This window comes from Scardinius erythrophthalmus (genome assembly GCF_964197995.2).
Source record: "Scardinius erythrophthalmus genome assembly, chromosome: 3".
NCBI classification, from domain to species: Eukaryota; Metazoa; Chordata; class Actinopteri; order Cypriniformes; family Leuciscidae; genus Scardinius; species Scardinius erythrophthalmus.
Genome location: NC_138223.1, coordinates 55,490,946 through 55,516,852, shown reverse-complemented (window position 1 = coordinate 55,516,852; position 25,907 = coordinate 55,490,946). Strand labels below are relative to the sequence as shown.

The window sequence follows — 25,907 nt, the reverse complement described above, 5'->3', positions numbered from 1 at the left end:
CTAAATGTGTAATTTGGGTTATTTGTCAGGGGCAAGATTAAAAAAAGTCAGAAAAAGCATTGTGTAATAATAACTCAACAAAAACATCATACAATTTTAGGAAAAAATTCACACCCCATTGAAATTCCTTTACCTCTTACAAAATCCACACGCTGTACCAAAAATCGACACATCTTCTATACAGAATTCACACCCTATACAAATACCACAGCTGTACAATTTTCACACCCTATACTAAATTTACCCTATACAGTCAATAGCCTACTCATCTGGATTGAAGCAGCAAACATTCAGTGTAAAAGTAAAAAAATTACATAACATTATTTAATATTTGAATCACAGCTTATATAGTGTTTTGGCATCGACAACCACAACCAAAAAGTGCATTTTACCTCAAACTTGCGACTAGTTAACTTTCTAAAGAAGGCGCAATCGCTTCTCGGGTCGACATTAACACACTGACAAAATTATATTCAGAATTTAAAATATTTTTATACCACTTTTTAATGTGTGATTGTGTAAAGCTGTTCAGGAGATATCAACCTTTCGCGAACTTGCTTTCAACGTCGAACGAACACTCGTTCTCATGGAGACGCGGTGTGAACGGAGAGGAGGGGCTGTGTGTGTGTGTGTGTGTGTGTGTGTGTGCGCGCGCATGTGAGAGACGGAGGGATCGAGAGCAGGAAAGGAAATGCAGCTGAACGAATACGCTGCGTGTTTTAAATAGCGTTAAAAAATAAAAGACCTTGACAAATACGAAAACTAAGGACATTAACTCCATTATTTTATTTTAGTTAGTTTTGCCAAACACACATTACAGTTTTAGTTAGTTATCGGTTTTTTTGTAATGCCTCGTTTTTTATTTTTATTTCAGTTAACGACCATGTTTTTTCCCACCTAGTTTTCGTTTTTTTCGTTCACGATTATAACTTTGGCCAAGACACATCTTTTCAGTGCATAACGATTTAAATTCAGATAAACTATTTCAGTGTATGGAAAAGAGCAGCAAGAATGTAAAAAAAAAAAACATATTTTGTGCTACAAAAAAAAAAAAAAGTGTGTTTGAAATGACAGTAAGGTGAGGGCTATTTCTGCACATCTGTAAACAGAAATGCTTTCTCTGTGCTAAACTGAAAAAAAAAAAAAAAACTAAAACACAAGTTGTACTATGGTTTTGGTAGCTTCCGGTTCTCTGTGGTTTTCATGATCATCAGGCTGAATCTGCAGACTTTATCACAGCATGTTGCTTTAAAGGGACAGTTCACCCAAAAATGAACACACTGTAAGAAGAAAAGCTGCAGAGAACCGTGTGTGACTCAAGCATGATCAATACGGAACAAAAATATATGGGAACATACTTCAAAATATAATGTGATATATTTACGTAATATATTTACATATATAGGAAATTAGAGCATGTTTTTCAATATACTGCAATATAAAAATACATATAAACATTTATAAATTAGGACAAAAATAGCATTACATGTAATAATCAAAAAGTTTATTATTGCACATTCATATTCCTATTTAAATTTTAATGTATGTTCACTGTTCACACACACACACACACACACACACACACACACACACACACACACACACACACACACACACACACACACACACACACACACACACACACACACACACATTCATGGAATGAGTTACAACATATGTCTAGTTCCCAGCATGCTTTGCTTCTGAATGTTAAAGGAGAGTATATTAAAATTAAGAGTTATTTAATGTGTTTTGCTCAATATTAATATAGAGGGAGATTAGTTCGTGTTTCATTTTCTATTATTTTGGAATTTAAAAGGTTTTCTGGTGAGTTTTTGTGGTTACCATTGTGCTGAAAGATATTTTACCTTGAGTAACTTTCAGATGCAAAATGATATTTATATGTTGATTTATGACATCATTTAAAGTCAGGAGGGATTTACATTACTTATTTAGAACTGTAAGGATTCTTTAATTAAAAGAAACTAAACTCACCTTGAACATTCAGCTGAATCTCTTTAATGAAGGTTATGTGAGTAATTGACTGATCTGAAGGTCGATGATCTGATCCGTCTCTCTCCACTCCACATAAATAAACTCCACCGTCCGCTGCAGAAATATCTCTAATGGTCACAGTAAAATGATCTTCATGACTGTCAGACAGACTGAACTTCTCCTCAGATGATTGTGATGATCGTGAACTGTTCAGAACATGGACAGGATCCTCGTTCAGTCTGTAGAAAACTTTGGTGTGTGTTTTAAACTCCTTATCATATTCACAGCGGAAAGTGATCGTCTTTTGTCCAAGATACCCGTCCCGGATAACAGACGTCCCACAACGAGACTCTGAAAATGATTTCAACAAAACCTTGTGACATGAACTTCAATCAAAAATATTATTAGTGTTATTAAAGGTGCACTAGAGAACTTTGGCCTCTCTATCGCCATCTCTGTGTGAAACATACAATGTCATGATCCTTGCAGTGTTTTCCTTAAATGTGTATTGTGGTTGTTTTTAGGTATATTTATAGTTGCCTGAGATCAGAGCAGTGACATCCTACGCCAAGACATACTGACAGAGAAACACACATCTGAAAATGTAATCTGAAGACGGAAGTTATATTTATTTATTTATTTATTTTTTACAGAGGAAACATGAACATGCAAAGAAAAATGACATACAGTACAACATAAAACTGACATTTTCCGTGCATAATCCAAACTGACAGCTCGAACTATGGATTATTATTATAACCTGACCGTTTTGAATCAGTGTAAGGTATGGAAACTCAAAATCTTCCGTACTGCACCTTTAATACTATAATAAATTAGGGCTGGGCGATATATCGCGCGATATTGTTAGGCGCATCTCGTCAGTAAAGCCGGTTCCCTTGATTAGTAGTAAATCACCATCACCTGCTTTCAGATGGAGCGGTGTTAAATTAACACTCCTGGGGCTGTGAGTGTATATGAGTCCACACTCAAGAGTGTAAAGTGTTAAAATAAGAGTGTTAAATGAACACTCAAGAGTGTTAAAGTTAATGAGATAATTAAGAGATTAATTAAGTGATTATTGAGCATTATTGAAGACACCTGATGTTAACAAGCAGAATCACTGAAGGAGAAAATCACAAATTATAAGTTACCATTAAGGTGATGGGTGTTTGCTTTAGTTGGGCTCTAGACCATTACATGTTTACTTTAATTTTTACTGTTGTTTGACTGTTGTTATTGATTTATAACAGCTTAATGAACAAAGTAAAGTGTGATCTGATAGTGTTGGTTATGTTTTGACATAATCATTCTGTGATCTGAAAAATGAAATTTATTGAAATTGCTTGGTTTAACTTGTTAGCAGCAGTTTTGTGATTCTTCAGCCTATGATTAAAAGTACTTTACTGATAATTCAAAATATTTAATAAACATTTTTCTGATCAAAAGACTTTCAAATGACTTCAATAATCAGCCTGTGAATCTCAACAATGGTGACAATAATAAAGCATGTTGCAGTGGCTGCCATCAATCACAACTCATTAATGGCTCCCACCATGCATTGCGGTATGAATAAATTATGATCTGAATTGTCTAGGTAATTTACTTTTCCTAATTGAATATTCTGCTCGTCACCATTGTTGAGATACATAGACTGAATTTTGACATCTGTGTGTGCCTAAAATAATAATTTTTTAAACAACTGTTAAGAAATCCTTTATATTATATAAAAAAATTCTGGCCATTTATGCAGTCACAATTATGCTGTAAACAAAACAAAACATCGAAGTCAGGAAGAAGGATCTTAATGAGTTCAGTGATCAAGTTCAAATGATGATTATCATAATATAACCAACACCATCAGATCACTTTTTATTCTTTGTTCAACTGGCAGTTATAACTCAGACACCCCAGACAAACAAAGTCTAAAGTAAACGTACAATGGTCTAGAGCCCAACTAAAGCAAATACCCATCACAATAATGGTAACTTACAATTTGTGATTTTCTCCTTCTGTGATTCTGCTTGTTAACATCAGGTGTCTTCAATAATGCTCAATCATCACTAAATTAATCACTTAATTATCTCATTAACTTTAACACTCTTGAGTGTGGACTCATACACTCCCAGGAGTGTTAATTTGACAGGAGTTTTTGCCGTGTACAAAGAGCCGTAATTAACTGACAAGCTGATCCATATCGCATTAAATATCGCTGGCGATACGTCCGCGATATTAATGCGATATGGTTCAGCTTGTCAGTTAATTACGGCTCTTTGTAGTAAATGCCGCTTCATCTGAAAGCAGGTGATGGCGATTTACTACTAATCAAGGAACCGGCTTTACTGACGAGATGCGCATAACAATATCGCGCGATATATCGCCCAGCCCTATAATTGCTGTAGGAAGTTATAAAGTGTCACACGTACCCGTCTTCTCCACTAACTTAACTTTACGACTCCATGTGTGATTGTTTCCACATGTATATTCCCCATTATCCTCTCTGCTGAGGTTCCTGATAAACACTGTGAAGAATCTGCTGTTTCCATCATCATACAGAGCGAATCTCCCGTTATAAACCCATCGACTCTGAAAATCAGTACTGATGCCCATCTTACAGCGCCTGTCTCTGCAGAAATACTTCACTTTATGTTGATCATCAGTCTTTCTCTCCTTCTTGTACATGCACTTGAACATTAAACTCCCTCCTGTGCATCCAAACACTCTGACACAAAGTACTTGACCTGCCAAACACAAGTTCATTTGCTCTGGGTTATTATATATCATCAATCTGGGTAATATATTATATTATTTGACCCAGACTGAGCAGTGAAGAACTGACCTGAGATCAGGCAGAGGGTGATGAAGATGAAGAGGATGATGGCAGCCTTCATTCCAGATTGACTTGTCTCAGATATCCAGAGAAAAACCAGATCCGATCCCGATCCAGTAAAAGCAAGAACTGATCAAATGTGTTTCTTGAATGTGATGTAAGTCACTATCATTAGAAGTGCACAGATCCTCCGTCAGTCTTTCTCACGTTTCTTCTTCCTTATTCTCTAACGGTTCCACCCAGATCTGCACTGCTAACAGGGCGGAGAGTGTTGAGATATGTGTGAAAGACAAGCAGAGAAACACAGATGACAGAGGACACATCCGTATATTAATATAAACATATACATTAAGAGTGACAGAAGGGTGTAAAGACTTCATCCTGCATTGATCATGAAAACCACAGAGAAACTGACGTGTGTGAAACAGTTTTAGTAGACCTCAGTCATCTTCAAACATGCCAACATTTCCGGTAATTGGGCATACAGACGCACTGTGAGGATCTAATGTGCTTTAGATGTTGTGAAAGATCTCTAAGAGATTACTCCTGATATAAGAGCACTTCTAGGCCTGGTTTCACAGACAGGGGTTAGATTAGGCCACGATTAGGCCTTGGTTAAATTAGGACATTTAAGTAGCTTTTATAAACGTGCAAAAAAAATTTTGCTGATGTGCATCTCGAGACAAAACAACAACAGTGACATATTTGAAGATGCCAGTGCAAGTTTCATTTAAAACAGACATTTTAGCCTTGTCTTTGAAACTGGGGTCAAGTGTCATTTATTACGATCTATTTGTGGATCCCACATTATTTCACTTCTGCTTTCAGAGGAAATAAATAAATAAATAAATAAACACATTTTCTCTTGACACACATTGAAGGTTTTTTGCAGGTTTTCCCACTTAAAGCATGGAGAAGTCTGTCATTTTTATCATAGGTACTCTTCAACCGTGAGAGATGGAATCTAAAACAAAAATCCAGAAAACCACATTGTATGATTTTTAAATAATTAATTTGCATTTTATTGCATGACTTAAGTATCATAATAGTATAAGATCATAAGTTTCCTGTAGTTCTTGACCAGGTGGTTCTTGCCTCCTCGTTCCATCTGCACTCGGCCGCTAACGTCCAGATTTCGATGGAGTAATCGGACACGGTCTTGATGTTCTGCTGAAGGTCGGCGAGCTGACGAGATGCTTCGCGGCCAGCGACCGCCCAATCGAACACCCGCCTCATCTCCTCCCCGAGTGCTTGGAACGAGGAGCAGCAAGAGTGCTGATTTTCCCACACCGCCGTTCCCCACAGAGCCGTGTTCGTCCTGCCGATCCATACAGCGCTGGCAAACATCTCTTCCCAGGGCCCCTCGCTGAATCCATCACTTGGTCAGATGGTTCTGTCATAACTTGGAAGGAAACAGTCAAAGGATTCAGTTGCAAGTGAACAGGTCAGAATGGAAGCAGGCAGAAGAGGACTCAGGCTCGGTAAGGCAGGGACGCAATGGGCAGACGTAGACGCAGGAACAGGTAGAAAATCCTCCGGGAAACCTCAGGAAATCCAATGCATGGAAACAGGACTGGAATGCAGGAGAAACACGGTGAGTAGTTCCTTGGTGAGCCTCAACAACCATCTGACAAATACAGGACGAGGTAACAAACAATAGGACATCTTCATTCAGAACAGCTGGCGCTAATCAGCTCATCAGCCGTGATGATAAGCCGCGCCCACTCACACAACACGCACACACATAGCGAGGACGAGTCAATGAATCCATGAACCGTGACAGTTTCACTTCCATTCTTTCGGGGTATATCAAGAAAAAAGTATACACTGTATTAATGAAAATGGCGGCGGGATAAATATACATTTATTCAGCATAGATTTTTTATTGAAAATGATGAGAATAATACAAACATAAATCAAAACACAAGCACAATCATTAATACAAGTTACTAACAGTATTTTAATTTGTTCTTTTGAAGATTGAAATGTATTCTGCTGCTCAGTGTTGGCAAGTTACAATGTAATTAGTTACTTTTTTTTTAGTTAATAAGTAATACAAATTTTTAAAAATCTATTACTGCCTTTCAGGAACTTCACTTGAGTTTCACATTTCTAAAATACATTTAAATCTTAGTGGAGAAAATGTAAATGAGGCTTATTTTCCTCTGCATGATAGACATCCCATTAAAACACTGACATTCATGACATCAAGTATATGTATAATTGTTATAAATATTGTCTTGCTCTTCATCCGAGCTGATGCACTCATCACAGATTGTCTTATTGCTCACAACATAATGCGCCACTTTTGGTAAACTGATGCTTTCAAAGATTAAAGATTCTGTCATCAGTTTAACATTTCAGGAGAAGTCAATGTTTCCTTCTGTCTCTGAGAGAAACATTTCAGCTTCTTTCCCAACACTAGCCCTGCTTACATGTTGTATTCCGATTATAACCAGTTTAAAAGTCCAATCAGAATGAAAATGCTCCATGTCAACACCTCAATCGGAATAAAAATGCTCAAACCGATTGAAATTTCAGTCGGATTGAAGGGGTGGAATAAACCTTTTCATGAACCGATCAAACGAAAGATTACACCATGTAAACGAGCTGATCCGATTACTTTGAGCGTACGTCTTTCTGCGCATGCCTGGTTTAGCGCCAGATAATTCTGTCAGCTAACATAACGCCTTCTGTTTGTGATCCGATGTGGATTCTGATCACCGCATAAGGTAGGAATATTTCTTCCCGATGCAAAAAACTATGCGCGCTAACCATTACTAAGGGTGTCACGATTTCGATTTTAAATCGAAATCGATCGAAATTAATGCTCAATCTCGATTATCGAATCAAAAAATGGAATCGTCGATGCTGTCACGCCCCCATGTCACGTTAGCTCGGCTTGCTAAGCGAAAAAAACAACAACAAGTGTTGAAGTGCTGCGAGATGGGTTGCCAACTCTCACGCATTTATTTACTTTTCACACGCTCTCACGCACAGAAAAATCGCGAAGCAAAGAGGACACGGAGACCAAAAATCTCAACTCTCAGATTCTGTCAATTTTATTACGAAATTCAAACAATAAATATCGTTTTGGCGCTTGTAAATGTTACGTGACATATCCCTAGCGCACGTGAAGATGCGATGATCGATCTCTACTAGAGCTAATAGTAAAGAAAAACACGAACACTGTTGAAAGATACAGTACAACTTACCGAAATGTATATTCCTTTTACATAATATCGATCAATCAGTGTTTTTCATCATCGTGAAGAGGTCAATAACACAGCTGGAGAACAATTATGTCACATTTACCTCAGGAAAGCCATTTAATGACCATAATATAGGCTATAGCACTTAGTTGGCAAGAAAAAAATAGCTATAGAGAGCATTTTGCTAAATATGTGTTCTATATTGCATATTATATTTTTTACTTATATCATTAAATAAAGTTGTTATTATAATAGAAAAAAAAACGCATTATATTTAGTTAATTTTAACATTAATAGCCTACTGCCAGCTGTAGGGCTCTCTGTATGTTTACAGCATTAGGTGAGTTTTTTTTTTTTTTTTTTTTTAAGACAAATTAGCCTATCTTGTGTAGCCTACCTAATATTTATCAAAATAAGTCAGTATTAAATCAAATCATAATTGAATTGAACTGAAATAAAAAAAGTGTAGCTTACCAGAAATTGTACCATGTAAACATTGTAACATGTTGTCACTAAACCTAATAAAATTCAGTTTAGTTACTAAAATGTTAGTGACAATCACAATACACTTATTGTGATGCATTTTTTTTACAATCAAACAAATCGAGAATCGAATCGAACCGTGACTTTAGAATCGAAAATGTAATCGAATCGAGGATTTGGAGAATCGTGACACCCTTAACCATTACCATAGTAAACATGGTAAATATGAACGCTTGAAGAAATCAGACAAATCATATAAGTTATCTTAATCCTGTTTTTATTTTATCTCTTTATACTGGACTATCCTCTTTTAAATATAACTGTATCCTTCTGGGAGAGAGTGCTAAAGCTCCTCAGGTCAAATTTTTGATGATCATTCTTTCTAAATGTGATGTAAATGTCCTGTAACTAGGCTACCAAATAAACAGAAACAGACGCGACTGAATAATTGTGTCCTCTTTCTTTTGTGAATGTTCACAAACGTCATAAACGGTAAACCACTTTATTTCTGTGTGACTAATGTGCAATTTTGACACAAATTAATTAATTATGATCAATGTATTGCTTTTTATTGTAAACCTGTGGTGAAACATCTATTCTTGGGTTTTAAATATTCAATTAAACAGCAAAAATGCCAGCAAACGGTCGCTCTTATTTTGCGATCACGCTGTTTCCAGTGATTTCCTTCTGATTAGTTTTCTGATAAAACTTTCATTTTATTGGTGAAATGATGCACCATCTTGACAGGATTGAATATCAGATTTGTCTAATTTTAAATAAAAAACTGATGAAAAATTAACTACTTTTGCAATGGTTAAATAAATGTTCAGTGATATCTTTCCAAAATTTCTGAATTTTGATGCAATTTTCTCTCTAGTGTTGATATGGTAACTAATAAATACACTAAGTTTCGTCATGCTGGCATGTGTAGAAGTATTTAAAACAAGTGTGTTACAACTAACCCCGCGTTAGTGTGTGTCCCGATTAGGGTTGCAAAATTCTGGGAATTTTCAAAGATGGAAACTTTCCATGGGAATTAATGGGAATTTAAGGGAATTAACAGGAATTTATGGGAATAAACGGGAATAAACTGGGAATTTTCAAAGTTGAGGGTTGGCTCTTCATAAGGAACTTAAATATAGTTGAGGAAAGTATATTTTAACATAATCTTGACTAAAACAAACAGATACCATTCAAATACACTTGAATATCCATGCCATTCCTCAATCACATGCACATAGCACACTGCTTACTGCATGGCTATTGAGACCACACCCCCTACTGGCACAGTGCATGCCTCCATCACATGTCATGTACAGAAGCCCAAAGCACAAGACTATTGAAGGCACACATTTGAGCCTGTGGACTAAACAAAGTGAAGTAATTTTTGATGATATTATGGGGAAATATATTTATTAAATGTTTAAATTGCAAATATCACATACAAATGTATTCATCTAGTAGATAGCAAGCTGATAAGTTAGATGCTAAATAAGCTAGCATAACTTTATTTACCACATAAGTAGGGCTGGGTGGTATGACGGTATATATATCGTTACCGCAGAAGAAAATGTCAACCGTAACAGATTGTTTTATTCCGTGTATACCGCGACATGTAAATAAGTAGGCGTGGTTAACTCACGTGCAGCGTGCGCAAGACTGAGACACTGATATTTGTCAAAGAAACATGAAGAATGACCAAGAGGATCCACAAAAGGAATTACGTTTTCAAAATTAACGTGATATTTTCGGGGGAGAAGGCGCAGAAGTCAACTAGAGCAGTGCAGCACACTGAAAGTTTAGAGAGACGCACATGCTCGCAACAGGGCTTACTTGACAACAAGTTCATATAATCAATATTCTAACGAATAGAAATAACCTTAAATAATGTATCTATCCATCTCTTATGTGTACAGTTACTTTCAGAGTTTGCAAGCGGTTGCCATGGTAATGAATATTTCCAAAATTCCCCAACTTAACTTCCCATCGAAATTTACCGGAAACTTTCTGGAAATTTACCGGAAATTTTCCGCCCCTTTGCAACCCTAAATACAAGTTACTAACAGTATTTTAATTTGTTCTTTTGAAGATTGAAATGTATTCTGATGCTCAGTATTAGCAAGTTACAATGTAATTAGTTACTTTTTTTTTAGTTTAAAACTACCTTTCAGGCACTTCACTGAGTTTCACTCTTTCCCAACAGTGACCTATAAGTGTCACAACTGATCCATAACCTGTTCTAATAACTGATCCATAACCTGTTCAATGACACTGAATGATTATTGCACGTGGCTCAGTAATTATTCTCAGTGACTGACACGGTTCTAGATTTGAGTAAAAAACATAATGGTAAGTTTAGTTTGGTGTGTTGCTGTGTTTGACAGATGCATAATCAGAGTGAGTCTCGTTCTTCCCGAAGGAGACTGTAGCGGCACTGAGAGACTCTTCATGCTTCTGGAAACTGACAGATGCGTAAAGGACCCTGTCAGAGGGGATTGTGGGTAACTGGACTGTCGAGTAAAGTGGATTCTGTGAATCAGAGGGGATTGTGGGTAACTGGACTGTTGAGTAAAGAGCATTCTGTGAATCAGAGGGGATTGTGGGTAACTGGACTGTCGAATATAGATGAGTTGATGTAGGATCTGAGTCTTGAACCTGTAAGAGAAGCCAAATCCCCCAAACATGAAGTCTCAGTTCAAAGGTACAGCAAACATGCCCACTTATCTGACATCATGAAGTAGATCAGCTCTGAAACTCACCATTTCATGATCTCCGGTCTCTCTTCTGTCTGATGATGAAATGATGCCTGTGTGAACAAGAGCCACATCTCAGACTGAGACAATGAGAGATCATTTAACTGTGTGTGTTTCTGAACAGCAGAGGGCGACACACTCAGATGTACTAAATGTGCAGTGTGTGTGTGTGTGTGTGTGTGTGTGTGTGTGTGTGTGTGTGTGTTTGTGTGTGTCTCACCATGTTTATGGCTGTATTTTATTTTGAGCAACATGAGCACTAAACACACAGCCAGCAGGATCAAACCCACAGAAAGCGCAACTATCACAGGGGAACCTGAAATCACACAAAGGGATTTTCATGGAGAAACAAGGTGAGACTTTGACATCATGTAAGAGTATGCTGTACATCCATTGCTTATATATCATATGATCACTTTCAACTCAAACTGAGCAACAGATCTGCTGGATCTTACCAGACTTTCCTTCATCCTGGGATGTTGTTGTTTCTGAAAATACACAGTCATAGAATGTATTGGTTAAACCAAGTAGAGAAACGGGTTATGTCAAGAAATCACACAAAGGGATTTTTCACAGAGAAACAAGGTGAGAATGTTACGTTCAACTACATTCTTACACATGCTGAACTTTAAATGCTTGTTTATATCATGAGATAACTTTGAACTCAAAATGTGAAATGGATATACCAGACTTATCCTGGGATGTTTCTCTTTCAGGGTCAGGTGATGTTGTTTCTAAAAATACACAACCATCTTTATCTTTATATCATATGATCACTTTCAACTCAAACTGATCAACGGATCTGCTGGATCTTACCAGACTTTTCTTCATCCTCGGATGTCTCACTTTCAGGGTCATGTGACGTTTCTGAAAATACACAACCATCTTTATCTTTATATCATAAGATCACTTTCAACTCAAACTGATCAACGGATCTGCTGGATCTTACCAGACTTTTCTTCATCCTCGGATGTCTCACTTTCAGGGTCATGTGACGTTTCTGAAAATACACAACCATCTTTATCTTTATATTATAAGATCACTTTCAACTCAAACTGATCAACGGATCTGCTGGATCTTACCAGACTTTTCTTCATCCTCGGATGTCTCACTTTCAGGGTCATGTGACGTTTCTGAAAATACACAACCATCTTTATCTTTATATTATAAGATCACTTTCAACTCAAACTGATCAACGGATCTGCTGGATCTTACCAAACTTTCCTTCATCCAGGGATGTTTCTCTTTCAGGGTCAGATGACATCGTTTCTAAAAATACACAACCATAGAGTGCAGGGAACTACACTGCGACCAAAATGGTCGCATATGCGACCTTTTGAAATGCCATTGCGACCAAAATTTTTAATGGGTCGCAAATGTATCACTGATTATTTTTGTACCTATGTTTTAGGCAATATGCTATGATTTACTGTGAGCATTTATTAAAACAGAAATGTGTATTTTAAGAATACGTTTTATAACGTGCTCTGAGCATTCAACACATAAGTTGGCTTCAGCCCCGCGACCGTTACTTAGATTAAAACGTACCATTGTATCTGCGCGTGTTTTTTTTTCTGTCAAAATGTCGGAAAGCATATTGTATTATCCAGCCGTGTTTTTAAAATTCGTTCAATGACGGACGTTTTGCAACACAGCCCTCGTTATATGTCGGATTCGTCAAACTTAGCCTACTTGATATTATTTTTAGAATACGTGATTCGTTATGCTATTATTGGACTCCTGTCTATTCATTGTCGACTGTTTTCTATATGTTTGTATTGGCTAACATTTATGCAGCTAATGCCTGTCTTGTTTAAAATGTGCAATGTTCAAATGCAAAGACAGCACGTCACAAATAGAAGCCCTTTTCCCTGTGCTATTTAGTATCATATTTGGTTATTGGAATAATAAATTAAGTAGCCTATCTTTATTGTACACCTGTTTTTTTTTTCTGGTTTTTTATGTTTTCTAGGGGTTTCTTAATTTTAGACAAGTTGACCAGCACACATTATATGCAATGCAATATAATGCATGTGTGTCCTATGTGTGACATATTTTGCACACAGGTAAAGGTGCCCAACATAAGTCATTTCTAAAGTAAAAAAAATAATAAAAAAATTGGAAAATATCTCTTTATTTGATTATCAGTAAATTTGTTTTCTATACAGAGATATCGATATCGGCCATAACAGCAATATTAATATCGGTTATTATCGATATCGGCCACAATTTTCACATCGGTGCATCACTACTTAAGAGTTCAGGAGTCTGCCCATCTGTGCCAACCATAGCATGTTGAAATCCATTTTGCACTTTATTGTGTATTGTATTTTCTATTGCAGTAAATCTATCCCAACCAATGTTAAAGAAAACAAAAACAAGAAGGCATGTGGTTTAAAAGATGGCAAGTAAAATAAAAAACACATCTGTATGCAATACAGTTTCATTATTGTTCATTATTATCCAGAGCGGCTTACTATAAACAATTTGTGCGACCAAATCATGTTTTGCGCCAGTAACTGAAAAAGTTAGTAGCGCAAGTGCCACCAGTGGAAAAGGTTAGTGTAGTTCCCTGGAGTGTATTGGTTAAACCAAATAGAGAAATGGGTTATGTCAAGAAATCTCACAAAGGGATTGTTACACTAAAACAAGGCGAGGCTAAGACACCATGTACGAGTATTCTTACACATGCTGTACATCCATTACTCATCTTTATATCATTAGATCACTTTCAACTCAAACTGAGCAACGGATCTGCTGGATCTTACCAGACTTTCCTTCATCCTTGGATGTTTCTCTTTCAGGGTCAGCTGACGTCGTTTCTGAAAATACACAATCATGGAGCACCAATGGTCAAATTTATTAGAGGAACAAATTCAGTCATTATTTCCTCAGATCATCTGTGGAACACAAATGTGATTGTTTGAAGAATATTTTCTGTACATTGAAAGCGGACAGCAACTAGTCAAGCTCCTAAAAGGACAAAAAAAGCCATAAAAGTGCCCATGTGACCCGTTTCATGTCAAGTCACATTTATACATATAGGCTAGTGCTTTATACAATCCCGACTGTTTTTTTTAAATCATCTTCACACTTATAAACAGGCAAATAACAGTGTTAATGTTGCAAAGTTCTTCAGTTATAAAAAACTATTTCAGTATTCCAGTATTACTCCAGTAATTTATTGATTGATAAAAATAAATTAATATTCCCAAAATATCCCCAACTGAGCAAAGGCAACAGTGTCAAGGAACCGAAAAACTCCATCAAGTGACCTGACGGTGACCTAGAACTCCATCACGTCACCTAATGGAGAAAAAAAAAAACCCTTGGGAGAACCCAGGCTCAGTCGGGGGCCAGTTCTCCTCTGGCGTTTATGAACTATAGAGACCGGATTTAACTGTAAGATTAAAAATATTACATGAATGCCTGGCTGAAGAGATGCGTCTTTAATCTAGTTTTAAACTGGGAGAGCGAGTCTGAGCAACGAACAGTATCAGGAAGGCTATTCCAGAGTTTTGGTGCTAAATGTGAAAACGCTCTCCCTCCTTTGGTGGATCTGGATATCCTAGGTATGACCAAAAGCCTCGAATTTAGTGATCTTAAAGAGCGCGATGGATTATAGGGCGATAGAAGATCTGTTAAATAGACTGGAGCTAAGCCGTTTAGGGCTTTATAAGTCAGTAGCAATACCTTGTAATTAATACGGGACTTTATAGGTCAGGGCTCCAGACTGCGACCAAATGGTCGCATTTTGCGACCAAAATTTGAGAGTGTGCGACTGAATTTTACATCCAGTCGCACGTGTGCGACCAGTAATTTTTTTTACGTTAAACGTGGAAGGGGCGCGTCAATGAATCCGGAATGTGTAGCAGGCCAATGATGACGAGTGTGAGAAGAATAGGGAATCTGTAACTGGCTAATGTGTGGAGGGGGAGGGTCCTAGAGATATTCGAGCGCGCGTAAACGTCTGTGGGAAGGGTTATCAATGTCACAGACATAGTCAGATGATGATTCAGAGTCAGAGGTTTGTGAGGTGATAAAATCCCGAACCCACCATTTTTGGGAAGACTGGCTGAGAGAATTGTTGTAGTCGCTACCCCAGAACTGCGGGGAACACGAAGTTTGCCGACAGTGCAGGCACTTTGCAGTTTAAACACAATACGCTAGTTAGAGACAATCTCAGCATCAAGCATAGAGTATGCCGTGACATGTTAATAAATGAAAACAAAATGAAAGCGGAAAAAAACTGTGCTACTCATTTCTGCTTCATGGACCGTTTAATAGTTTGAAACCAATAATAGACAGCGCAGAGCTTCTCTCGCCAGTCGCGGGCGGATCTCGATCACGCAACACCGTTACATAGTTGAGATCCAGTGAAGAAATCCATTGAGTTCGCGACAGAATTAATAACATTGCTACGAGATCCATTGAGAAACATTCAGATTCGAAGCAGAATTCTCTGTTATAAACCATATCAGATCAAACAGCGCTGACGTGGAAACCAGGAGAAACATTGTGCCATGAACGAACAAGGTATAGAAGGCTTTAGGTCCACAGATCAGCAACATTCACCATGGATTTAATGTAGTAACACTAACTGTAACTATGGTTATATAACAGTAGCCTACACATATATTTTTCCAGAACTTGAAAATTATAATATCATATTTAAATGTTATTTTTAATGTGTTTACCAAATAATTTTTTGTTCATCCTTTAAAGATTGTCCCTATTTTAGTAGAAAGTAGAAAAAAAGATTAAATTACCATTGTAAACATAGAGGACGCTTATTGGCTATTTTCACTCCCTAATAGCCATTTTGTCACTCATTTTGCTTTTGAATTAATATTAAGACATTATGAATGATAATAATTAAAGTTAACTTTATCTATACACCTCAAATTAAGCTCAGTGCTTCTGCCGTCAAATGTTAGTCTGGAGCCCTGCGAACTTAAAATAAAACTGCACATTGTAATTTCTGTACGTTAAGTCTATTTATTATCAAAGCATTTGTCAGTAATACAGTTATGTGGGGGGAAAATATGAATAATTGCATTGCAAGGTGATTTAAAGTGTGCCCCTACATTTTCTGCTTGCGCTCCTAAAATTTGAAGTCAGGGGCTACAGCGCTCCTAATAAAAAGTGTTAGTCTGGAGCCATGTAGGTAACCAATGTAGTGATGTTAAAATCTGTGTTATATATTCATATTTTCTTGATCTAATAAGAACTCTAGCGGCGGCATTTTGGACTAACTGTAGCTTGTTTATAGAGGATGCAGGACAACCAGCTAATAAAGCATTACAGTAATCTAGTCTCGAGGTCAAGAATGCATGAACTAACTTTTCTGCATCAGAAACTGATAGCATATTACGTAGCTCAGCAATGTTTCTAAGGTGGAAAAAGGCTGTTCTTGTAACATATGAAATATGATTTTCAAAAGACAGGTTGCAGTCTAGTATAACACCCAGGTCTTTTACTGTAGAGGATAAAGTAACAGGACATCCTACTATGTTAAAGTTGTAGTGAGCAAGATTTTGTAGGCGGTTTTTTGAACCGATAAGTATTACCTCTGTCTTGTCTGGATTTAATAAAAGAAAATTGTGCATCATCCAATCTTTTATATCTTTAACACACTCTGTCAATTTAGATAATTTAGCGTTTTCATCCGGCCGTGATGAAATATATATTTGAGTGTCATCAGCATAACAATGGAAACTAATTCCATGTTTCCTTATAATATTTCCAAGTGGCAGCATATATATTGAGAATAATAGAGGGCCTAACACAGATCCCTGCGGCACTCCATAGTTTACTGGAGTTATGATCGATTTTTCTCCATTTAAATAGACAAAATGGTATCGGTCAGATAGGTATGATCTGAACCAGCTTAATGCTTGTCCTTGAACACCAGTATAATTTTGTAGTCGATCTAAGAGTATTGTGTGATCTATAGTATCGAACGCAGCACTAAGATCAAGTAAAACTAGTATTTGTTAGTAAGATCAAGTAAAAATACTCATTTGTTTTGTAGACATGACTGCAGTGCTGAATTGCAAAGCTGGTGTAGCATCGCTGTGATCAGATGCTTTCTGAGCTGTTGTTTTCTCACTGCTGTAATTTTTGATGTTTGTTTTGTTATTTAAAAATAAGGGTAGGCGATTCGGAAAAATATCATATCCCGATTTTTTTTCAGAAAAAAAAAAAATCACGAATCATGATTTTTTTATCACGATTCTTTTCCATGTTGGTTTTAAGACTATTTTTCAAATTACTGAGCCGCAAAACAGCCATAATGTCCCCAACTAAAAAAAAAAAGTTAGATTTAACGTAGAGCACACTGTAAATTTTAATTTACAAATGTTTATTTTTTTCAGTTGTAATATTTTATTGAAACCAGACAGATTGTGCTACAATAGCATAATTGTTTTTATTTACAAAACATTCAAATATAATAATGCAATTTATATTGTATACTAATTTCATAATTTACCCTGTTCAGTGTTCCTAATGTAGTAGTAATTATTTATTATTATAAACTACTAAATGCCAGTGACAATAATAATCCCAGTGTGGTCTTGTGGGAAGTATTTCTAGACACGCACTACACAACTTCCAGTCATCAATAAAATTAATAGTCAGACTTAAATATGGTTCTGAAGTGCGGCTAGACCATAAGATTTAGATATACATGGCCGTCGTAACGTGGATCTACGACTTTTAACAGTCTGACTGTCAGCATAATCTTTCGGGTGTTTTCTTTTGAGGCGCTTAAAAAGATTCTCAGGTTGCCTCCGACGTGCGAATCTTATTACTGCAACGTTTGGAAATAACTGTTGTTTGCGCCATGGTCTGTTGCGGAAAATCCAAACCATTTCCATATTACTGATGTTGCATTTTTTTTTAGGGACCAATCCCTCAGTGTTTTCTTCCATCGTCACTGTGTTGCTGAGCAATGTATATGATCTTGTTAACACGCCGACATCTAGCGTGCACACCCCAATTTTGTTGCGTACTTGCATTGCATGTTGGGACGTTGGTGAAAGCCATAGAACTGATAGAGCGTGCACTGTAGCACGAATCACGATACGATGATATTTCCGAAAAAGTGGATCGTGGAGACATTTTAATAGATCACGATCAAAAATCGTCATATCGCACACCTCTAATTGAAACCTAGTCAACAAATTTGATCTCACAGTGATCTCACCATGAGCTCCCAGGATACTCGTGATGTGCTCACAATCTGAGTTCACAGTGAGCTAAAAGTGTATCCTCAGCGTATATCAGGGTGTTCACTCATACTGTGAGCTGACAATGTGACACCACTGTGAAAGTGTTGAGAAACAGGAAGTAGAATCTCCCCCCAGTGACTGATATTTGAACCGCCTCTTCTTATCCTGCTCAACATTTTCAGTTCACAGTGAGCTCATATATTACTGACACTGAGTATCACCGCATGAGAATTGTGATGTCACTGTGATCATGATCTCACGCGTTGACTGGGAAGGAAACATCTAAATGTGTCTGGTGTTGGGACATCTGCTAACAGTTTATCACTGCAAAGGTATTTCAGAAATCTTTTTACCCTTGAGCGAAGACAACAAAAGGATGTTGCAATGATTATACAAAGTCAAGTCAAGTATATTTGTATAGCGCTTTTCACAATGCAGATTGTATCAAAGCAGCTTCACAGTATTAAATTAAAATAATACAACAAGGTTTGTTTGTAGTGGAATTTATTGATTGATAAATTAAATTAAATATCCCCAAAATATCCCCAACTGAGCAAGCCAAAGGCAACAGTGGCAAGAACCGAAAAACTCCATCAAGTGACCTAATGGTGTCCTAAAACTCCATCAGGTGACCTGACGGAGAAAAAGAAAAACCTTGGGAGAACCCAGGCTCAGTCGGGGGCCAGTTCTCCTCTGGCGTTTATGAACTGGAGACCGGAATTAACTGTAAGATTAAAAATATTATACGAATGCCTGGCTGAAGAGATGCGTCTTTAATCTAGTTTTAAACTGGGAGAGCAAGTCTGAGCAACGAACAGTATCAGGAAGGCTATTCCAGAGTTTTGGAGCCAAATGTGAAAACGCCCTCCCTCCTTTGGTGGATCTGGATATCCTAGGTATGACCAGAAGCCTCGAATTTAGTGATCTTAAAGAGCGCGATGGATTATAGGGCGATAGAAGATCCGTTAAATAGACTGGAGCTAAGCCGGTTTTGGTCTTTATAAGTCAGTAGCAATACCTATTATTAGTATCAGTAAAGCAGCTCTATAAACAGTCCCTCCAGGATTTCACGATTTTTTTGTGTGATTTTTGCGATCAAAATGACTGATTTTGTGGTGGTAATTTCCAGAAATTTGTGAAAAAAATTGATATTTTTTTATTTTGTGATTAGGACATCACATTTACCATATAGTATCATGTCAGATGCACAATAGTCATACATGACACAAATCACAAACAAAATGCATAAAGCTTGTTTATTTTGGTCTGATCAAATTCTCGTCAAATAAACTTTTAAAACAACCTATGAGCAATTTTTCTACCTGACATATGTAAATATTAACAGCAGATGTTTATATTATAGCAAATATTAACAGTAGGTTACTGTCACTTTAAGACCTACCACAGTAATGACAAACGTCCCAATCAGTTATTACTACTGATTGTTTTACGTAAATACTCGCCAAGATGAATATTTTGAAGTAATTGTAGCTATGTGTATTTGTTCAAGCACTATAAAGAGAATTCAATACTCTAACGCTGACAGGCGGTGACACGCAGTCAGTCAGTCACTCGCACACACACACACACACACACACACACACACACTGCAGTCAGGCAGTCACTCAGTCAGTAGTCTCGCGTAGCCAGACCTTCAGACTGACGGCAGAAGGTCTGGACTCTATCAGAGCTTTTCTTGGCCAAGGACCGCCCAAGAGGACGTTTGACTGACATGTAACGCAACCAATCACCGTTCGTTTTTTTCCGCGTCAAGGGGCGTGGCAATATAATGTCGATGTCCCTACAATAACAGACCGGTGTGCATCTAATAAATTATTCATTCAAGAACTTTGTGCAAGTTTACTGCAACAATGGAGCCGCGAACTTCACATACTTTTTGAAAATCCAGCGTTTAGTTGATCCTGGCAAGCGCTATTGTCGCAGTTGTAAACACAACGGCTTTCTTCTTCCACGAGGGGTTTTGGCATCACAGCATTTGTTTCCAGGCGGGCCAATAAAGAACGCGACACACACGTCTCCCGGACATCCTGTAGAATTCAACCAATCAGATTGTGACTTCGAAACTCCTGAAGTGTTTCCAGAAAAGTGTGCCATATGCATCAGACGTTCAGCCAACAGTCTGTGGGCGTGACGTCTGAGGCTGAGAATACTCAGTCAGAGACAGACTGTCACTCGACTGGCTGAAATTAGTTCTCTTTCACGGTATACTGCGCTTTTAATAATTATTTTTAGTACCATCAAGCATATCATACCATTTGTGATGTCATTCAATCATGTTAAACGCGTTAATAAGTTTGCTGTATCCTATACTGCCCAATGAAAACTGTTCGGATATCGGCTGATTCAGCTACATAGCCGGATATAAAAAAAAGAAAAAAAAAATCTTTAAAGAGATATTTTAATTGAGTGATTATAATTTAATGTTTTTTGATTATTTTGCAGTTAAATTAGGAATTATGCAGGATTGCAAAAAATGCGACATTTTGTTGATTTTGCGTATTCAGCGATCATGGAATCGCGAAAAACTGGAGGGACTGTAAAGAGTCATTATTCAGCTCAATTCTGTTCAGTGTTGATTCAGTTCAACAACAATGTGAATGTTCAAATGTATGATTAATTGCAAATTCGTATCCGATGATATCAAGTATGTGCCAGGACACATCTTTTCAGTGCGATTTAGATTCAGATCTGATCAAGAATCAGAAAACAACAACAAAAACGAGTGTCTGAAATGACAGTAAGGCGAGGGTTATTTCTGCACATCTGTAAACAGAAATGCTTTCTCTGTGAACCTTACTAAACTAAGAAAAACTAAAAAACAAGTTTTACTATGGTTTTGGTATAGCTTCCTGTTCTCTGTGGTTTTCATGTTCATCAGTTCACAGTTCATCTTGCTTTAAAGGGACAGTTCACCCAAAAGTGAACACGCTGTAGGAAGAAAAGCAACAGAGAACCAGAAATGGTGCTGTAATTTTCTGCCAGGACATTGTTCATTAAGCTTACAGACATTTCCTTTAACCTTAAAACATTAATATGGAAAATTATTTATTAACAGTAAATTTGGTCCATATTTTTACACTGTAAAATCTGATGTAAGTCTTACTTAAAGCATGCAAACCTATTGCCTTAAAAAACCCAAGTAAAATAAGAATAGTATGTTGTACGGACAAAGCTTAAGTATAGTTCACTTACACAAGAGTTCTAGTAACTAAAAGAACTGAGAGTACTTTACTTTTCATTACTTCATTCATTCATTCATTACTTTTTCATTTAATTTAGGTTTACTCTTGACTTAGTGTAGCTACCAATGCTTTTACCATGCTTGTGTTTTGCATGCTGAATGTTGAAGTCTGTGTGACTCGAGCATGATCTATACGGGACAAAAATATATGGGAATATACTGCAAAATATAATGTGATGTATTACATAATACATTTACATAATATTGGAAACTAGTCCTTATGTTTTTCAATATACTGCAATATATAAAGAATTTATAAATTAAGACAAAAACAGCATTACATGTAATAATCAAAAATGTTATCCTTTATTGTGTACATGTATTGCACATTCATATTCCCATATAAATGTGAATGTATGTTCAACGTTCACACACACACACATACACACACGTATAAAAACACATTCATGGAATGAGTTACAGCAGATTTCTAGTTCCCAGCATGCTTTGCTTCTGACTGTTAAAGGAGAGTATGTTAAAATTAAGAGTTATTTAATGTGTTTTGCTCAAAATTAATATAGGGGGAGATTTGTTAGTGTTTCATTTTCTATTATTTTGGAATTTAAAAAGTTTTCTGGTATGTCTGAGTTTTTGTGGTCGCCATTGTACTGAAAGATGTTTTACCTTTAGTCACATGTAGATGAACTTCAGTGAATACGAACGACCCAGAAGTCTCCTCTGCGCACCAGTATTTCCCAGAATCCTCTTCTGTCAGATTGCTGATGTCCACAGTAAAGACTCCAGCTGAGGTTTCGTCCGTCAGAGAGAATCGGCCGTTTGTTCTCCTATCGGATGAAACACGAACTCCGTCTCGGACACAGATGTTGGGCTGATCTCCTCTGCAGAAAAGCCTCTGTGTTTGAGTCCTGACGTTCTTACATCTGATGGACACCGATCCTCCGACAGACGCTTGAGTGAAGAGCGCTGGAGAGAACAAACACATGAGGATGATGACAGAAAACATTGAGATGATCCCCAGAAAACACTCTCACCATCTTTCAGGACGATCATGAGCTCAATGGGAAGGTTAAACACTCCTTTCACTGCACACCAGTATATCCCAGCATCCTCTGCTCTCAGGTCACTCAAGGTCACAGTGAAGAGATTGAGTTCAGTGTCGTCCTTTACTGAAATCTTTGGTTTATTAACATGGGCTTCATCGGATCGAATGATTTTTTGAGCATCTTTAGTGAAACACTTTCCTTTACAAAGATACTTTATTTCTGTTGAATGGTTTTCATCATAAGGGCATTTGATCTCAGATGAATCTCCTTCACGTCCGACCACTGGAGGCAACAATAGTCAAAGAAAAGGAGAAGTATTGATATGCTGTCATATATGCATATGTTATTTGATTTATGGTCACTGCACGTACTAGTTAAAGTGAGTTGATGTTGATTGGTGAGCGAGACAGAAGTCAGATGTGTGTCTCTGGTTTCGGCTCCACACCAGTAAACTCCAGCATCTCTCACGCTCACATTACTGATGCTCACTGTGAAAACTCCTGCTGGACCGGCAGAAAACTCAAAGCGTTTCTTCTCTGATGAACTGATGCTTTCACAGATCTTCTCCTTGTTCTCTTTGCAGATGTGTGTGAAGGTCTCGTCGTGTTTCTCGGGGAAATTGCAGGTGAGTTTCACACTTTCACCAATAATAGCAGATGCTTTGCTTGATGCAGGAAAATGATCAACTATACACAAAACAATGAAAAATATACAATAAATAAAAAGCTATCTTTCTTATTTCAAGTCTCTAAAATGAAGGTCCTCCCAGAAGCTCTTTACCTTGATTTACTGTCAGTGTAATCTCAGTGAACAGATCATGATCAGAGATATTCACTCCACATCTGTACGTCGCTTCATCATCCGCGGTTAAATCACTGATGAAAACCTTCAAACGTCCTTCACTGGAATCATCAAACATGTGCACTTTACCATGAGGAACCCACTGATTCTGTCCATCAACGAAGATCTTCTTCTGTGGTGGATCTTTCTGGATAAACTTCTTGTTTCCTTTGAATTCTTGTGGAAATTTACACGTGATGAAGACTGATTTACTGGAGTAGGCCTGAACCTGGACAGACGTTTGACCTGCAAAATGAGATTTATTCTTTATTTATTACATTATTAAAAGTCAGGAGGGATTTACATTTCTTATTTAGAGCTGTAAGGATTCTTTAGTTAAAAGAAACTAAACTCACCTGAAACATTCAGCTGAATCTCTTTAATGAAGGCTATGTGAGTAACTGATGTTTCTGAAGGTCGATGATCTGATTTATCTCTCTCCACTCCACATAAATAAACTCCACCGTCCGCTGCAGAAATATCTCTAATGGTCACAGTAAAATGATCTTCATGACTGTCAGACAGACTGAACTTCTCCTCAGATGATTGTGATGATCGTGAGCTGTTCAGAACATGGACAGGATCCTCGTTCAGTCTGTAGAAAACTTTGGTGTGTGTTTTAAACTCCTCATCATATTCACAGCGGAAAGTGATCGTCTTTTGTCCAAGATACCCGTCCCGGATAACAGACGTCCCACAGCGAGTCCCTGAAAATGATTTCAACAAAACCTTGTGACATGAACTTAAATCTAAAATATTATTAGTGTTATTAAAGGTGCACTAGGGAACTTTGACCTCTCTATCGCCATCTCTGTGTGAAACATACAATGTCATGATCCTTGCAGTGTTTTCCTTAAATGTGTATTGTGGTTGTTTTTAGGTATATTTATAGTTGCCTGAGATCAGAGCAGTGACATCCTACGCCAAGACATACTGACAGAGAAACACACATCTGAAAATGTAATCTGAACTGGGAAGTTACATATATTTTTTTCGTAACATGAATATGCAAAGAAGAATGACATACAACATAAAACTGACATTTTCCCTGCATAATCTAACCTGACAGCTCGAAATATGGATTATTATTATAATCTGACCGTTTTGAATCATTGTAAGGCATGGAAACTGTTTTGATTTTTTTTTTTTTTTTCAGTAATTCACTTTTGTTCATTTTTACTCAAAATCTTCCGTACTGCACCTTTAATACTATAATAAATAATTGCTGTAGGAAGTTATAAAGTGTCACACATACCTTTCCTCTCCACTAACTTAACATCATGACTCCATGTCTGATTGCTTCCACATGTATATTCCCCATCATCCTCTCTGCTGAGGTTCCTGATGAACACTGTGAAGAATCTGCTGTTTCCATCATCATACAGAGCGAATCTCCCGTTATAAACCCATCGACTCTGAACATCAGTACTGATGCCCATCTTACAGCGCCTGTCTCTGCAGAAATACTTCACTTTATGTTGATCATCAGTCTTTCTCTGGTTCTTGTACATGCACTTGAACATTAAACTCCCTCCTGTGCATCCAAACACACTGAAACAAAGTACTTGACCTGCCAAACACAAGATCATTTGCTCTGGGTTATTATATATCATCAATCTGGGTAATATAGTATATTATTTGACCCAGACTGAGCAGTGAAGGACTGACCTGAGATCAGGCAGAGGGTGATGAAGATGAAGATGATGATGGCAGCCTTCATTCCAGATTGACTTCAGTCTCAGATATCCAGAGAAAAACCAGATCCGATCCCGATGTGTGATGTAAGTCACTATCATTAGAAGTGCACAGATCCTCCGTCAGTCTTTCTCTCGTTTCTTCTTCCTTATTCTCTAACGGTTCCACCCAGATCTGCACTGTTAACAGGGCGGAAAGTGTTGAGATGTGTGTGAAAGACAAGCAGAGAAACACTGCTGATGTGAAAAAAACATTGCTGGTGTGCATCTCGAGACAAAACATCAATAGTGAAATATTTTAAGATATGCCAGTGCAAGTTTCATTTAAAACATGCATTTTAGTCTGAGACTATTAAGCCTTGTCTTAAGAATGGGGGCAAGTGTCATTTGCATGTAATTTATTACGATCTATTTGTGGATCCCACATTATTTCACTTCTGCTTTCAGAGGAAATAAAAATCAACCACATCTTCTTGTAAACATTTTCTCCTGACACACAGTGAGGGTTAGATAGATATGCAGACGTAGATGACACATTCGACCGCTCCAGATATGTCGCGCACCCGCCATCTTAGAACAGTCAATGCATCGACACTCACAGT

The 25,907-nt window shown here is 37.3% G+C and overlaps 2 protein-coding genes across 2 annotated transcripts; both read right to left on the bottom strand.

Annotated features, from left to right (window-relative positions):
- Window positions 1-1,807: 1,807 nt before the first annotated feature.
- Window positions 1,808-5,042, bottom strand: LOC308687533 (polymeric immunoglobulin receptor-like). Its single transcript, XM_081360132.1, has 3 exons — window positions 4,832-5,042; window positions 4,419-4,733; window positions 1,808-2,346 (listed from the first exon to the last, which is right to left on the bottom strand). Exons 1-3 carry the CDS (start codon window positions 4,881-4,883, stop codon window positions 1,976-1,978), a joined length of 738 nt encoding a protein of 245 aa, XP_081216258.1. The 5' UTR covers window positions 4,884-5,042; the 3' UTR covers window positions 1,808-1,975.
- A 789-nt stretch (window positions 5,043-5,831) lies between these two features.
- Window positions 5,832-25,542, bottom strand: LOC308687472 (polymeric immunoglobulin receptor-like). The gene is made up of 17 exons (XM_081360043.1): window positions 25,280-25,542; window positions 24,867-25,181; window positions 23,968-24,318; window positions 23,552-23,857; window positions 23,143-23,457; window positions 22,760-23,053; window positions 22,392-22,691; window positions 14,039-14,092; window positions 12,486-12,539; window positions 12,353-12,403; window positions 12,220-12,270; window positions 12,087-12,137; window positions 11,957-12,004; window positions 11,726-11,758; window positions 11,491-11,586; window positions 11,277-11,323; window positions 5,832-11,172 (listed from the first exon to the last, which is right to left on the bottom strand). The coding sequence occupies exons 1-17, from the start codon at window positions 25,329-25,331 to the stop codon at window positions 10,873-10,875; spliced, it is 2,718 nt and encodes a 905-aa protein (XP_081216169.1). The 5' UTR covers window positions 25,332-25,542; the 3' UTR covers window positions 5,832-10,872.
- Between the last annotated feature and the right edge of the window lie 365 nt (window positions 25,543-25,907).